We start from the raw sequence: 17,933 nt of genomic DNA, 5'->3' as shown, positions 1-17,933 counted from the left end.
AAATGCAAGAATGCATTCTGAGTTTTAGAATGAGCATAAAGAAAGAAAGAAACAAACAAACAAACTCTCCTCTCAGCTCTGTGATGTTCAGTGAGATACTCTGAGAATTGATACTAGCCCTACAGATCAGTCTCACAAAATTATACCTGTTCTCTCACCCTACAGAAATAGGTTTTTGAAAGGAAGATGGGTAAAATATCATTATTTTTAAAATTCTCACCATGACACTCACTACATAGCAAGGGAGTCAGAGTATTAGAGCAAGCTGGGACGTGTACATAACACAGGATAGGGATTCATTGGGAGATGAAGGAGGTGGGCAAAGAGCGAGAAGGTCTTGAAGCACATGGAAGGATAGCAGACTTTTTAAGGATAAGGAAACTTTAAGGATCTTGTTGTGTAACCCATGGGCTCCCCAGTGTTTTCTAAGCTGAGGTTCGATTGTCCCCTGATTTGCATAGTCACTTACAGGCAGTGCAAAGCAGGTGTAAAACCATACCAACTTGCTTGTGTGGCTTTTTACACTAACTTTGCACTGGTGAAAATGATGACACAGGATGCCAGGCAGGGGAGAATCAGGCCCGACACTGATTCACTAGATAGCAAATGGGGAAACAACTTCAGCACTCTGGGCCAGATGCTTAGCTGTCATAGATCCATTGTCAGTGAGGATCTGTTGATTTACACAAGCTGAGGATCTGATCCTCTTTAAAAAACTGGACCTTTCTGACCAGCTGTAACATGCTATGTTTCCAGTCTGGTTTTCCTAACTTTCGAATGTTGATTTCCTTCCATAACTGTGGTGATAAAGTGCTGCCCTGCTGTTTCAGGATGATTGTTACAGTCATTGAGCAGTCCAAAGCACTTGGAATTCATGTCTTATTGCTTCCTCCCCCATCACGGTATGGTATAATTGTTCAGGACTGCATAGCTTTCCCACTAAGTGTAATAGAACTAATCAGAAAGGCACTGCCTCTCACGCAGCATCACCAAGAGGTGCTATAGCCACTTGGGAATGCTCCTCCAATTGGGCCGTCCCATGTAAATACAGTGTAAACAATGCAAACAAATTGGAGTGAACTAGACAGTAATATACATAGAGGAATTTTATTTTTTTCAATGGCTTATGCATTACATACTATTCAGCACCGTACTTCTGCTATGCTGAATCAGATTGAGACCAGGTCTCCGGGCCTGTGCTCCAAAGTGGCATGGAAATCACTATCCAGAATGGTCCATGAAATTATGAACTCACAAACCACGGAAGTCAATCAATGAGCAGCAACTGAAACTTCAGAGAAGGAAAAAAACAAGGATTGGTTCCAACCAAGAGACCTCCTGTTCTCCAGAGAAGCACTACATTGCTGTGGTGTTTGAAAATATGATTTACTTTGACCAGAGAAGTGTTGCTGAAACTATTGAGTAGTTATAAAATAATAGCTGCCAGGTGGCTAGTGACAGGTTAACTTACATGAAACCTCTTACACTTTGGTACCAACCAGTCATTAGCCAGAAGTAACCCAGATCATGGACATTTACATTTCCTAAATGTACTATGAGGTTTTAGAACAGGAGTACTTCTTGTTTCTGAGCGGCTGATTATTTTGGCTTGTGAATCAAATGTCCCATTTAGAACCCCCTTGCACATTTGCCATGAGTGAGTAAAACAGTGTTCTGAATTTTATTTTAAATTAAGATGAGATATACTGTTAAAGCACATTAGAATACATTAGGAAAACATAATACTCCAAGAGCGAAAGAAGGAAAAATGAAACTCGATTGCACATGTCAACATGCTACGGGTCTCATCTCACTCACAGAAATCTTCCACTGATCTTTTTCAGTGCCTTTTTATGGGGAAAGAGAAAAGGGTTTACTTGGTTGGTTTGTTTGCCACTTAGGATGAATGCAAAGTCCCAACACTGCTTGGGCTACTGTCACAGAACTCAATCCTGCAAACACTGTTCACATGAAAAGTTTCACTGAGAACTAAATCACAGGAGTAAAGTTGCTTGGGGATGGTCTTCTCAAAAGCACTCAGCAATGGCCTAACCCTTCTCCCATTGAAGTCAATGGAAGTTGTATCATTAACTTCAATGGGAGCAGAATTAGGCCAATCCTGAGCACTTTTGAAAAGCCAACCTACACCTGGGCCTTTGTGATGAACCAGTATTTATCTCAAATTGTGTCTCTCATGAGCTGTCAGGGTTCCCTCCCCACTCTGAACTCTGAGGTACAGATGTGGGGACCCGCATGAAAGACCCCCTAAGCTTATTTCTATGAGCTTAAGTTAAAACTTCCCCAAGGCACAAGTCCCTTCTTATCCTTGGATGGTATTCACTGCCACCACCAAGTGAGTTAAACAAAGATTCAAGGAAAAGAACCACTTGGAGTTCCTATTCCCCAAAATATTCCCCCTAAGCCCCTTCATCCCCTTTCCTGGGGAGGCTTGAGAATAATATCCTCACCAATTGGTACAGGTGAGCACAGACAAAATCCCTGGGTTTTTAGGACACTAAACCCAATCAGATTCTTAAAAAAACCCAGGACTTTATATAAAGAAAAAAAAGTAAAAGAAGCACCTCTGTAAAATCAGGATGGAAGGTAATTTTACAGGGTAATCAGATTCAAAACAGAGAGAATTCCCCTCTAGGCAAAACTTTAAAGTTACAAAAAACAGGGATAAACCTCCCTCTAAGCATAGGGAAAATTCACAAGCTAAAACAAAAGATACTCTAATGCATTTCCTTGCTATTACTTACTATTCCTGTAATTTTAGATGTATCATTCAGTAGGAAATGGATTACTTGCTTGGTCTCTCTCTTTGTCTCCCGAGAGAACACACACAGAGCACAAAACCAAATCCTCCCCTCCCCTCCCCCCCATTTGAAAGTATCTTCTTTCCCCATTGGTCCTTCTGGCCAGGTGCCAAATAGGTTAATTGAATTGATTAACCCTTACAGGCAAGGGGATTCTGTACCTCTGGCCAAGAGGGATTTTATCTTACTGCATACATAAAGGTTGTTACCCTTCCCTTTATATTTATGGCACATGCTCTCTTAGAACATCTTATATTTGCTGCCAGTGCCCTCAGTAAAATATGAAGTCTCAAAGCCAACAGTTCTGTGCCTGCTGCTAACCTCTTTGGGTTTTCTAAATTTAAATTGTTTGGCTCTACCATTTCATCTAATTAGGGCTATTCCTGGCCAGTGCTCTAATGATTTTTAAAAGACAACGATGAGAAACTTTAGGATGGAGTTTGTCCAAGGGCAAAGAACATTTCAAGGAAGAGAAGGCTAATCAGACACCATGGCTGGAAAGCTGCTTGCTGTTATCATGCACAAAATCCTCTTTCTCAGAAATACTTTTTCTTTGTTCAAAGCAGGTTGTTTTTACAGTAGATACCTGTCACACAGCAACAGATCATTAATAAAATAATAATAATTATATTTATGTTAAACTCCCATGTTTTAGAAGCTTAGAATGGGAAAAACACTTCTTTTTAAAAATAATAATAAATAATGTCAACTTTTTTCTTTACATTAAAAAAAAAATCTATACATGATTACACAATGTAACAAAATACATTTCTGTTTTCCAGGCTAAGGCCGTCATCTTTGGGTTAGATCTTCATCTAAGGAGGTTACAGGCCCACGGTTTAGAACCTGTGTATTTCCCACTGCACGAAAATCAGACTCCCAGGGTTCCTTGATCTACAGTGTTGCCTGTCATTTACATGCAAAGGAGGAAGCTGCCTACAAGGAATGTAGTAATATCTGCATGCAGGATATGAGATTATTGTAAAAGGACAGGTGCATAGGGCAACATTTGAAAGTTCTGAAGCTTTTTTTTTTTTTAAGCCTCACAACTGGAAGCGGGGAGGGAAGAAAAAGCAAAACACCCAAGTAAGAGTTTGTCTTCCAATTGTAGCTAGAAAAGCTCTTTAGATGACATATATTTATCAACATGGCACTTAGTGAGCTATTACAGATTGATATTCCCTAAGGACTATGTCTCTTGATCAACCTTTCTTTTACAGGAGGGATGCCCAAAGTTTGCCTAAATAAGGACTACTGCATCTAATAGGTAGAAAATGGGGCAGATTGTGACTACTGTTTTCTGGCTAATACAGAGCAGCACTTGCTGGGACTTGCAGTCTCTGTGGGCCATGTCTCCATATCAAAGATGATATGTCTCTGTGGGCTGCATTTTAGATCCTCATGGGCTATTTTTGCTCATTGGCTCTTTTACCAGAGATTTTGGAGAGGACCCTCACTGGAAAGTATCTAAGGGAAACACTGTTTCTATTTGATATTGCACTGGACAGGGGGAATTGTCAGCTCACACTGACAGATCTCACCATTGAAGGTAACTGAGAAGGAAAAGAATTCCTCTTCTTTTCAGAAAGAAAACATAAGCATTACATCTCTCCTGACAGCACCATGTTAGGCGTAGGTGTGATCTTGAGCAGACACAGGAGGCATTTACTGCAGTTCAGCATTACCATTTCAAGTCAGACTTTGAAATCTTTAAGATCACAATATTGTTGCCACAAAACAAAGAGGCGGCATGCAGCAAAAAATGGCAGCTGGCGAAAAAGCATAAATCTCAGTGTGGGTATGTGTGTGCGAAGGCTTGTGTGTGTGCTTTTTGTATACAGGGATGGAAGTTTGCACACCTCTGAAAAGCACTGACATTAAGGCCCTGCTGCGTTAATAAAGTCCAGACATCCTCCTGAAGCAACAGAGAGGTCTCCTCAATAGTTCTGCACATTGCGTCCCCTCAGCCTCACCAGTCACCATATTCATGCTGTTAGCCATTCCTATCAAATCAATACAGGAGGCACCACGGAAATGCAGACATATGAGCTTGCATTAGAGTCCTGCTGCCCAAAATCATCTGGTGTGCAGGTGTGCGGTTCCCTGGCCAGGGTCTTCATTAGAAACAGGACTCCTGGGATTCTGGGTCATTGTGGATGGGAAGCTTCTCGTGTTCCTGATGATGCCCATTACGTAAAACTGTGTACCTAGGTGGGGGGAAAAGCAAAACAAATAGGAGTCACTAGAGCAAATTAAAAAGGACAGACTGAACCTTTTCTTTTCTCAGGAGAGTCTGAGACCCAGGCAGGTGTGACTTCACAGTGCTCCCAAAATCCCGTTTCCGTGCTCCACCTGCCAAGTAAAATGTAAATCCAAACCCTGTTCATGATCGCAGAAGATGTCTGTGACCCTAATGTTAACCACAACCCCTGCAAAGTAGGAACCTGCTGGTTCATGTAGGTCTGAGCTATAACACGTACCCATAACAAACCAAGCTAATGAATTAGGAGACCCAGGATTCTGGGGTGGATGTTGGTGACTGAGCTGTCAACACAGAATTGAATCTCTTTAAAGCAAGTATTAAAAAATCGCTTTGCTTTGGCTTGGAATGTATGTGTCCTTTAGAGTGACACGGAGACCTACCCTCTGAGTCACGTGAACCGTACACTAAAAACAATTGATCGCTAGTAGTAGATCAACTGTCCTTAGTACTGATCATTTCACGTCCAATCAAATCATTGCCAGACAGGATTACAACCTTCTGGAGACTCCTGAAATACACACACTTCCCTGATTGAAAAATGAGAGCATTCTTCAGACTAAACTCCACTTCATGTTCACAAATTATTGATTTCCTACAGCCTCTGGGCCCTAACTGACGATGCTGTAAATGAAGGTTGCGGGTAAGGACTATCTAAACTACCACTATCTTATTCCACTATCTAAACGACCAGGCAGCCTCACGCTGCCCTTCTCAAAACAGCTTTATGTACAGCAAGTGGCATTGCTGGCTTAGGCTGCTGGAGACCCATTGTTCTGCTTGCTGTCTCTCCTAGTAAAAGGGATTTGGAGTGCAATGCTTAGTGAAAAGGGGAAGGTGTGAGATGATCGGAAGGCTCCCCAGCAACTGGTGCCAAAGTGGCTAATACAAATCCTTGCAACACTTCATATCTAATAATCAGTCTTCCTTGCAAGAGTCCAGACACCCCCCAAAATGGAATTGCTCCACAGAACTCGAGGGGAAAAAACGCTGTTCACTGAAGCAATTAATTATAATGACTTCTCAGGTTCCACCCTGTGAGGCCAGATGTTCAAAGCAGCTCAGCACCCCATGTGGATCTAACAAGCTGGCATAGTTAATGCTTCTCCATGAGAGGCGGTTGCTATGTCAACGGGAGAAGCGCCTCCCATTGACACAGTGATGTCTACATGAGGGGATTAGCTTGGTAGAACTACGTCGCTCAGGGCGACATAGTTCTACCGATATAGATCTGTAGTGTAAATCTGGCCTACGTATCCATGTACACAAGCCTTTATTCTCCTTCATCTGAAACTTACACATCTGAAACAATTACCCAGTTCTAAAATGCATGTTTAAAAAAGAATATGATCAGTTCTACTACTTTTAGCATGCGTGAAGAGGGGAGGCAAATAGCATTAGACCCAGAATTTGTTCTTATAACACTCTAGCCACAGAATGTCTAGAATTGCACACTCCTCTGTGCAGAGTAGGGCTTTTGGATGTGTGTACTAAGTACCTATCTGTTAGGACCTGTGTAACAGAAAAAGGCCTAAACCAAAAGCTGAGATATGAACACTCCCAAACGTTGGGGAAGACTGGCTCTGGATCTAAATTTGTCCTGGCTCAAGCTCATCTCTAATATATCTATCAGCTGTTTTAATACTGATCATTATGCATGTGGATATAACCATGGAAACACCTTACCAAGAGATGGGGTGGATTCCCCAGCACTTGAAATCTTTAAAATAAGGATCAGATGGCTTTCTGAAAATATGCTTTAGCTCAACCACAGGATATGGGCTCCATGCTGGAATTAGTGGGTGAAATGCACAAATGCACAAAGCCTGGGAAACAAGCAGGGAGAACTGGAAGTCCTGGCACAGTCAAGGAATTATGATGTGATTGGAATAACAGAGACTTGGTGGGATAACTCACATGACTGGAGTACTGTCAAGGATGGATATAAGCTGTTCAGGAAGGACAGGCAGGGCAGAAAAGGTGGGGGAGTTGCACTGTATGTAAGAGAGCAGTATGACTGCTCAGAGCTCCAGTATGAAACTGCAGAAAAACCTGAGAGTCTCTGGATTAAGTTTAGAAGTGTGAGCAACAAGGGTGATGTCGTGGTGGGAGTCTACTATAGACCACCAGACCAGGGGGTGAGGTGGATGAGGCTTTCTTCCGGCAACTCGCAGAAGTTACTAGATCGCACTCCCTGGTTCTCATGGGAGACTTCAATCACCCTGATATCTGCTGGGAGAGCAATACAGCGGTGCACAGGCAATCCAGGAAGTTTTTGGAAAATGTAGGGGACAATTTCCTGGTGTAAGTGCTGGAGGAACCAACTAGGGGCAGAGCTCTTTTTGACCTGCTGCTCACAAACTGGGAAGAATTAGTAGGGGAAGCAAAAGTGGATGGAAACCTGGGAGGCAGTGACCATGAGATGGTCGATTTCAGGATCCTGACACAAGGAAGAAAGGAAAGCAGTGGTATACGGACCCTGGACTTCAGAAAAGCAGACTTTGACTCCCTCAGGGAACTGATGGGCAAGATCCCCTGGGAGAATAACATGAGGGGGAAAGGAGTCCAGGAGAGCTGGCTGTATTTTAAAGAATCCTTATTGAGGTTACAGGGACAAACCATCCCGATGTGTAGCAAGAATAGTAAATATGGCAGGCGACCAGCTTGGCTTAACAGTGAAATCCTTGCTGATCTTAAATACAAAAAAGAAGGTTTCAGAGTAACAGCCATGTTAGTCTGTATTCACAAAAAGAAAAGGAGTACTTGTGGCACCTTAGAGACTAACCAATTTATTTGAGCATAAGCTTTCGTGAGCTACAGCTCACTTCATCAGATGCAGTGAGCTGTAGCTCACGAAAGCTTATGCTCAAATAAATTGGTTAGTCTCTAAGGTGCCACAAGTACTCCTTTTCTTTTTACAAAAAAGAAGCTTACAAGAAGTGGAAGATTGGACAAATGACCAGGGATGAGTATAAAAATATTGCTCGGGCATGCAGGAGTGAAATCAGGAAGGCCAAATCACACCTGGAGTTGCAGCTAACAAGAGATGTTAAGAGAAACAAGAAGGGTTTCTTCAGGTATGTTAGCAACAAGAAGAAAGTCAAGGAAAGTGTGAGCCCCTTACTGAATGAGGGAGGCAACCTACTGACAGAGGATGTGGAAAAAGCTAATGTACTCAATGCTTTTTTTGCCTCTGTCTTCACAAACAAGGTCAGCTCCCAGACTGCTGCACTGGGCAGCACAGCATGGGGAGGAGGTGACCAGCCCTCTGTGGAGAAAGAAGTGGTTCGGGACTATTTAGAAAAGCTGGACGAGCACAAGTCCATGGGGCCGGATGCGTTGCATCCGACAGTGTTAAAGGAGTTGGTGGATGTGATTGCAGAGCCATTGGCCATTATCTTTGAAAACTCATGGCGATCGGGGGAAGTCCCGTATGACTGGAAAAAGGCCAATGTAGTGCCCATCTTTAAAAAAGGGAAGAAGGAGGATCCTGGGAACTACAGGCCAGTCAGCCTCACCTCAGTCCCTGGAAAAATCATGGAGCAGGTCCTCAAGGAATCAATTCTGAAGCACTTAGAGGAGGGGAAAGTGATCAGGAACAGTAAGCATGGATTCACCAAGGGCAAGCCATGCCTGACTAATCTAATTGCCTTCTATGACGAGATAACTGGTTCTGTGGATGAAGGGAAAGCAGTGGATGTGTTGTTCCTTGACTTTAGCAAAGCTTTTGACACTGTCTCCCACAGTATTCTTGCCAGCAAGTTAAAGAAGTATGGGCTGGATGAATGGACTATAAGGTGGCTAGAAAGCTGGCTAGATTGTCGGGCTCAACGGGTAGTGATCAATGGCTTCATGTCTAGTTAGCAGCCGGTATCAAGTGGAGTGCCCCAAGGGTCGGTCCTGGGGCCGGTTTTGTTCAATATCTTCATAAATGATCTGGAGGATGGTGTGGATTGCACCCTCAGCAAGTTTGCAGACGACACTAAACTGGGAGGAGAGGTAGATACGCTGGAGGGTAGGGATAGGATACAGAGGGACCTAGACAAATTGGAGGATTGGGCCAAAAGAAATCTGATGAGGTTCAACAAGGACAAGTGCAGAGTCCTGCACTTAGGACGGAAGAATCCAGTGTACTGCTACAGACTAGGGACCGAATGGCTAGGTTAGCAGTTCTGCAGAAAAGGACCTAGGGGTTACAGTGGACGAGAAGCTGGATATGAGTCAACAGTGTGCCCTTGTTGCCAAGAAGGCCAATGGCATTTTGGGATGTATAAATAGGGGCATTGCCAGCAGATCGAGGGACGTGATCGTTCCCCTCTATTCGACACTGGTGAGGTCTCATCTGGAGTACTGTGTCCAGTTTTGGGTCCCACACTACAAGAAGGATGTGGAAAAATTGGAAAGAGTCCAGCGGAGGGCAACAAAAATGATTAGGGGACTGGAACACATGAGTTATGAGGAGAGGCTGAGGGAACTGGGGATGTTTAGTCTATGGAAGAGAAGAATGAGGGGGGATTTGATAGCTGCTTTCAACTACCTGAAAGGGGGTTCCAAAAAGGATGGATCTAGACTGTTCTCAGAGGTAGCAGATGACAGAACAAGGAGTAATGGTCTCAAGTTGCAGTGGGGGAGATTTAGGTTGGATATTAGGAAAAACTTTTTCACTAGGAGGGTGGTGAAACACTGGAATGGGTTACCTAGGGAGGTGGTGGAATCTCCTTCCTTAGAAGTTTTTAAGGTCAGGCTTGACAAAGCCCTGGCTGGGATGATTTAATTGGGGATCGGTCCTGCTTTGAGCAGGGGGTTGAACTAGATGACCTCCTGAGGTCCCTTCCAACTCCGATATTCTATGATTCTATGAAATGCTATGGCCTGTGCTAGACAGGAAGTCAGACAAGATTAACATAATGGTCCTTTCTGTCACTAAAAATGTAAGAACAATTTGCAGACTTGATTTTTGTATATTGTGCCAAGTCAGACTGAATTCATTTGTGCAGGAAGCTCCACCAAGGAAACATCAGCAAGCCAGGATCTGTGCTACAGCTGAGTTAAGAGAGACCATGTGCTCTGCGAGCACGGCAGCCATGCTGCAGAATGATGCACAGTCTGTTCAGCAGCAGGAGAGGCAGCTATTGAAAAGTGGCTTCATACAAGACACTCAAAGGAGGCAGCATATCATGCAGCTCTGCTTGCAGTCAGAAAGGAATTGTCCACATTTGGCATTTTAGCAGAAGAAGGTGCCATCTGTACGAAAAATGTGTGAGCTAAAGAGAAACTGTTAGTATGCTGTAGAATCTCTCAGGGCAGAAATTTATTTTCATATTGCTTCTAGTGCTTGGCCCAAAAATTCCAACTGTTTGCCATCTTGGGAGATGGGCATATGGGGGAGGGAGAAGCATTCTGTATCACAATGAGCAATCATGCCATGGTGTGAAAACTAAAACAAGGGAATAATAGATGTTCTGTATTATTGATGCCTGGAAGGTTTCATAAATATACTGCCTAAGGACTTTTCCATTGGAGGACTACTGTGCTATGTGATGGTTTCTCAGTGGTTTCTCCTTTCATATGACACTTCAGACTGCTTTACTGTTACACAGCTAACCTTTAAAGTCCAGATGTAGAATATCATAGGGCCCTGCCAATCTCAGATTACAACACTTTATTCAATCTGCTCTCTGGGATCATCATCTTCACTTTACAGGCACAAACATTCACAGAAAGCACATGTCAAATTGAAATGCACAAGCATTTGTGCAACTGAATTTTACATTCACTGACACTTGAAGCACATGAGTATTCATCCAATCGGGAAACAACATACCATGTGACTTCTCTCACCAACCACAATTAAGCAACATACATGGATTCTGAATAGTCAGGATAAATATGTCAAGAGATATTTGTCAAGTAGGTTTGAATAATGAATAAATCTGAGGAAATCACAATCCATGAACAGAAAAAGAGGCTAAACTCATTGAGTAAATTATTCACTGCAAATTATTTGCTCAGTTCTGCTACCTACAATGAGTCTCTAGTATGGGATTTTTAAATGCTGGTATATCAAACTCCATTCGAAATAGCTCCCCACTCTTCCTATCATGTCTGAAGCTGACTCCTCCCCTAACTCAGTAAAGAGTGCTCTTGCCATTTCATTTCAGACCACAAATCACCCAGCAATAATGCCCGATAAAGGAGAGCCATTATTACCCATAAAGGAACTTCTGCCTCAGGCTGTTTGCATGCTTGCAAAATGGTATTTTAATTGTGATCATGACCAATTTGGAGATAATTGCTTCTCCAGCACACACTGTTTCTGACAGTACAATGGGCTTTTTAATTAAATGGTTGGAATTAGCTTTCGGCACAGTTGAGGTGACTGTCTGGATAAATCCTTGACAGATTCATGATTGAAATGAGGAGGCTGTGATCCTAAAATATCTTGGGAATTCACCAAATACAAGGAAAATAATCACCAATAGGATACAACTTTCTTGCAGTTTCTCCGTTAAACTCTCAGCTGATCACCCACGCTCCTCTCTCTTCCCCCTCTCCCCCCCCCATATACTGATTTGTACAATTAGGGAAGCAAAGCCAAGATAGTTAGTAGTCTTTGGCTCCCCCAGCTACCCTGTGCTGCAAAACAGTCCCCAGAACTGTGGGAGTCTGTTGTGCCTGCTTGTCCCGCTCCTTCCAATGGGAACGTTGAAACTTGGATGAATTAGTTACAAGGCTCCCTATAGAATTATCTGTCATCACGGTGGTGAGTTTAGAAGATTATTTATGGGGCTTTATAGTATTAAAACCAAAGCAGGGAAGAAGCCAGCAGAAGCAAAGGTGGGCATCTCTGCCCTAGAAGAAAAGCCCCTGGAAAGTTGTCTCACAGAGGTGACAGACCAGGGTGGAGTGTCACGTGCAAGAATAACATGAGCTAACCCTGGAATGAAGCTCAATGTGCTATGGTGGCTGAGCTTCCTGGATGTGAACTCTAGTCCTGAGCCCAACATTAGACCCAGGATTTGTTCTAGTCAAGGGGCCAAATTCATCCCAACTCCCATTCTGAGCGTGGTGTGGGGGCTGGGGTAAATAGTGGCTTGACACTTTTGTACCTCCTCTTTCTGAGGGCTACTCTATGTTGTGCTCCACTACCAAGAGTGCCAGCGCCCTTCTAGCAGGCAGAAATAGCTGGAGAACAGGAACATGCCTGTCCCCATTCCCTGGCATGCCCCTTACGCCTGGGTCTCTGTGAGGGTAGTATAAAGCTAGCTACACTGACTATACCTGCCCAGGATGCCCCCTACACCAAGGGAATTCTCCAATGGCCATATACAGCATTACATGCCAGCAGAGAAAATGTAAAAGCACTGTAGAACAGTCATGAATAAGTCCCCTTAACTTTAACAATAGCCCGGGCCTAGCCCTCACACTCATATCCATCTTCATCTCAAGAACCCTGGCTTGATTCAAGTCTGTAATCTTACATTAAATTAACCTTGGTGGCTACCGCAAGGACAAGGGGCCACTCCACACCTGGAACAATGTCACGAAAAACGTGCAAGGATTTGGGCTGCAATAGCAGGCACAGCACATGAAAACCCTGTGGGGAGTGAAGATGGCGCCTGCTGGCTCGAGCTGTCTCACTAATGGACTACAGAAGGGAACTCATGCGTGGCAGCTACCTGCACTTTTCGAAGCCGTTGAATAAACATTGGGCTTATCGCTGGCTCCAGTCTTGTTAACCTTTACAAATAAAAATATTTATTCCCAAAGTGTAACAACAACAGAGAAAAAACCCAAAAGCAAAATACTCAGAACCCTCCAAGCATGGCGAAAGCATCAATCTAAGCCTTAGCTAGGACAGATTGACAGAGAATACCTCTGCCTCCCTAAACCTATTCCAGGGAGTGCAGCCACATCTGCTCTCCGTTTGGTAATCACCCCGAATCTGTCTGTTTATAGTATCAAGTGCTTTCTGAATAGGAAACTTTATTTTCAATTCACGGGAGCCTGGTTTCTGTTTTTATGGTGGGGAAACATTTGTGGAAGACTTATACCAAGTTCTGCAGCTGCTTACAGACTAGGCTTGGAAAGATTTGATTTGATTGGGGTTTTGTTAATTCTATACCCCACCTAGAAAATGAAGGAAACAGTTTTTCATCATCAATATTTACAGAGATAGAGAGGGTTTTTTTGTATCACCTGAGGGTAGTAAAAGTCTCTGTAGGTGCATGTTTGTTTTGTGTTTGTACATGTGTGCTTTTGCTTCTCCACGTACATTGAACATTTGTGTTCTGCATGTAGCTGTGTTAGATTTTTTTGTGGTTTTGAGTTGGGACTGTGCACAGTTTGTAGGTACATCTGTTTTAATTCACACATTTGCTGAATCAAATGCTTTAACTTAGCTGGAACCCCTTGCCTTTTTCATGGACCGCACAGCCTTGTAAAGACCTAGGCTATGTCTACACTTAAAATGCTACCGCGGCACAGTTGCACCACATTACAGCAGTGGGAGGGGTTCTTTCTTACACTGTCTACACCAGGAGTTAGGCTGGCTTAATGGCTTCTCTCAGTGCTGTGGATTTTTCACACCCCTGAGAGACGTAGCTATGCCAATGTAAGTTTGCAGTATACACCAGCCCCTAGTACATAGTAAGAACATTCTGTCTGCTATGTAATACACCTTTTTAAAAATAATCTGTCCCCACTTTGGGATTTGGGTACCAAGAAAATTTTAAATCTGAACTCTAGGAGAGCTGAACATATTACTATTTGCATCACTGTAGCACAAGATAGAAACCCCATTGTGCTGAGCTCTGGCCAGATATATTAAAAGACAGTGCCTGCCCTGATGGGTTTACAATCTAATTTAGATCCAACAAGTGGGTGTAACAGATGATTGGAGCGGACGGAGGTTCAGGGTAACTCTCACAGGAACATACAGTAACATAGACTTGCTACATGACAATTAGCAGGTTTCAAGTTAAAATACATTTTTAAATAAACCAGAAATAGTAGTGATCTCAGGGATCCCTGATGAAGCTTGGTAGCAAATGCAGCCAGCCTTTCAACTGCTCCCTGCTCCACTTGTACCCCGCACTCTGGGGGCTCAACTCAACAGCAGCCTTGTATCATTACACTTAGTTCTCCATCTGTGCCCTGAAAGTATTTGCATTGCATCAGTAAAGTACTAATGGATCCTGTAGCTGTGTCATAGCTGTGGGTAGGAGTGATGCTGATTACTCTGGTCTTCTGTTTCATAACTGATGAGTGGAGGAGGAACAAAGCCCTCAGCTGTTTCTCTTCTGATGAGGGCTGTGAAGAACCTGTCTGATGAGAGAAGCTTCATTTTGGAACAGCTTACCAAAGGCAGTTACACTGGGCAGCCCCCAAACCTCCCTAGTGTAATTGGACTATGCTAGTTGCTATGGAGTTGTGTGCTGAAGCCTAAGTGGGAACAAGTGCACATAAATAGGGTGTGGTAACAGGGCTGGAATGTAGGTAACACTCTGAGCTGGGTCAGTACAGAGCATTGCAACCTAAAGAGGCCTTGACACAGCATCTCTGCCTTTATTTTTGTTAGATCAGATCCTGAAGTCTTAATATGAAAAGCAGTGGCACAGAAGGCTCAGAGACAAAATAATCCAGAAGATCTAAAATGCACATTATTATCTGTCTGAGCAGAATGTCCAGTAGATGGCAGAGTTGAAGCACCCCACAAAATAAAGGAGAGGGAGATGGTGAAATGAGATTTCAAGAAAGGAACCTGGTTGACAGATGGCCACTTCCAATTCCAGTATGAGATTCCAAGGAGCCTCTGTTATTGTCAGACTGTTGAGTACCCTGTCACTGTGGGTAGATAAAGGCAGGCAGGATGTCCTTAAGCAGGATGTCCTGAAAGGCAACAGAGATAGAAGCATCCCAAGATGCTGAAAAATTTGAAGACCTAGGACTTCTTCTATGATTAGATCCTAACAGGTTCAAGAAGACTTAAGTCCCAACTACATTATGCAGACAAACTGTAGTAGGAGCGTTTGAGTGAAATCAGAACAAGAGGGGAGGTGGGCGGGGTGGTGGCCATATATAACTGGAACCCAAAAAACAAGGTGAATCAGGAGTTGGGGGCACCTCTTAGGGTTGAAAACTGTGTTGGTCTAATAACCTTCCATGCCCGCCTTTTCTTAGGAGACTGATACGTAAGAACATAAGAATGGCCATACTGGGTCAGACCAAAGGTCCATCTAGCCCAGTATCCTATCCTCCAACAGTGGCCAATGCCAGGTGCCCCAGAGGGAATGAACAGAACAGGTAATCATCAAGAGGGAGATTCCCAAACCCGAGCCACTCTTTTTGGGTGACAGATCTGAGGAACTGTCCTAAATTGAGATGTCATTAGAGGAGGTTTTGGAACAAATTGATAAACTAAACTGTAATCAGTCTCCAGGACCTGATGGTATTCACCCAAGAGTTCTGAAGGAACTAGGATGTGAAATTGCAGGACTACTAACTGTCATCTGTAACCTATCATTTAAATCAGCTTCTGAAACAAATGACTGGAGGATAGCTAATGTGACGCCAATTTTTTAAAAGGGCTCCAGAGGTGACCCTGGCAACTACAGGCCAGTAAGCCTCACTTCACTACAAAGCAAATTGATTGAAACTATCGTAAAGAACAAAATTGTCAGACACACAGATGAACATAATTTGTTGGGAAATAGTCAACATGTTTTTTTGTAAAGGGAAATCATGCCTCACCAATCTACTAGAATTCTTTGAGGGGGTCAACAAGCATGCAGACAAAGGATATCCAGTGGATATAGTGTATTTAGATTTTCAGAAAGCCTTTGACAAGGTCCCTCACCAAAGGCTCTTAAGCAAAGTAAGCACTCATGGGATAAGAGGGAAGGTTCTCTCATGGATTGGTAACTGGTTAAAAGATAGGAAACAAAGGGTAGGAATAAATGGTCAGTTTTCAGAATGGAGAGAGGAAAATAGTGGTTTCCCCCAGGGATCTGTACTGGACCCAGTCCTATTTAACATATTCATAAACGATCTGGAAAAAAGGGGTAAACAGTGAGGTGGCAAAATTTGCAGATGATACAAAACTACTCAAGATAGTTAAGTCCCAGGCAGACTGTGAAGAGCTACAAAAGGATCTCACAAGACTGGGTGACTGGGCAACAAAATGGCAGATGAAATTTAATGTTGATAAATGCAAAGTAAAGCACATTGGAAAACATAATCCTAACTATACATATACAATGATGGGGTCTAAATTAGCTGTTATCATTCAAGAAAGAGATCTTGGAGTCATTGTGGATAGTTCTCTGAAATCATCCACTCAATGTGCAGCAGCAGTCAGAAAAGTGAACAGAATGTTGGGAATCATCAAGAAAGGGATAGATAATAAGACAGAAAATATCATATTGCCTCTATATAAATCCATGGTACACCCATACCTTGAATACTGCGTGCAGATGTGGTCGCCCCATCTCAAAAAAGATCTATTGGAATTGGAAAAGGTTCAGAAAAAGGGCAACAAAAAATGACTGGGGTATAGAACGGCTTCCATATGAGGAGAGATTAATAAGACTGGGACTTTTCAGCTTGGAAAAGAGGCGACTAAGGGGGGATATGATAGAGGTCTATAAAATCATGAGTGGTATCGAGAAAGTAAATAAGGAAGTGTTATTTACTCCTTCTCATAATACAAGAACAAGGGGCCACCAAATGAAATTAATAGGTAGCAGGTTTAAAACAAACACACAAAAATATTTTTTCACGCAAAACACTGTCAACCTCTGGAACTCCTTGCCAGAGGTTGTTGTGAAGGCCAGTACTATAACAGGGTTCAAAACGGAGCTAGATAGATTCATGGAAGATAGGTCCATCAATGGCTATTAGCCAGGATGGGCAGGAATGGTGTCCCTAGCCTCTGTTTGCCAGAAGCTGGGATTGGGTGACAAGGCATAGATCACTTGATGATAACCTGTCTGTTCATTCCCTTTGGGGCACCAGCCATTCGCCACTGTCAGAGGACAGGATACTGGGCTTGATGGACCTTTGGTCTGACACAGTATGGCCGTTCTTATGTTCCTATGTTATGTTCTAATCATCAAGTGGTCCATCCCCTGTCATCCATTCCCAGCTTCTGGCAAACAGACATAGTCTGCAGACATATTCTGTGCTGACCCATTGTGGCTGTTTACAACATCCCTTTTATAGCAGTCACCCAATATAGTGTCCATTTCTCAAAGCTCTGTTCCCTTCTGATGCACTGAGAGAGAGAGAGAGAGAGAGAGAGAGAGAGAGAGAGAAATAACCCTTTGCTATAGTGCATCAGGATTACAGTGAACAATCACTTGGCAGCCCAAAGTAGGTTATTTTAATGGACCCATCATTCTGAAATAAGTCTTCCACCATCTGTTTGGCCTCATAATTACAAATGCAAACAACATAATTCACAATTGCAACATAAAAAAAAAAAATAGAGACGAGATTAAGATGATTGTGTATGGTAGTTATTCCAGGCCATCAAGCATCTGTTCTGCTTTATTCCTGTTTCAGGCTCAGGTGGAAAACAGCCTCTCTGATTCTTTATTTTGTAGCAAACTGTAATTCACAATGTGTTTTCCTGCAGTAGTTACAGATGTAGCAAGAGAAAGTGGGGAAGGTTTCGGGCAGACAATGTGATATACTCTTGTCCGCATTAGTGGTGAGGCGAAGAGACCCATTTAGGCTATGCTGAAGCAGAGTGGGCCATGCAGCATTTTGGGCAGGGACGCAGGTTTATCCCAACCCCAACTGGAAGAAGTTGCAGAAGAGTTAGAAAGGGGAGAAAGGGGGCAAAAGGAAAG

General features: G+C 43.1%; 1 protein-coding gene across 2 annotated transcripts in view; it reads right to left on the bottom strand.

Moving 5' to 3' along the window:
* Nucleotides 1-751: 751 nt before the first annotated feature.
* HTR4 (5-hydroxytryptamine receptor 4) overlaps nucleotides 752-17,933 on the bottom strand; it is a 220,127-nt gene continuing 202,945 nt past the window's right edge. For both annotated transcript variants that reach the window (XM_037907688.2, XM_043552991.1), the window contains one exon: nucleotides 752-5,026. In XM_037907688.2, the coding sequence (XP_037763616.1) occupies nucleotides 4,939-5,026 (88 nt within the window). In that variant the 3' untranslated portion in view covers nucleotides 752-4,938. The remainder of the gene's footprint in view (nucleotides 5,027-17,933) is intronic.

This window comes from Chelonia mydas, chromosome 8 (assembly GCF_015237465.2).
Source record: "Chelonia mydas isolate rCheMyd1 chromosome 8, rCheMyd1.pri.v2, whole genome shotgun sequence".
NCBI lineage: Eukaryota > Metazoa > Chordata > Testudines > Cheloniidae > Chelonia > Chelonia mydas.
The sequence above is the reverse complement of the archived record's forward strand: the minus strand, read 5'-3'. Positions and strand labels throughout refer to the sequence as shown.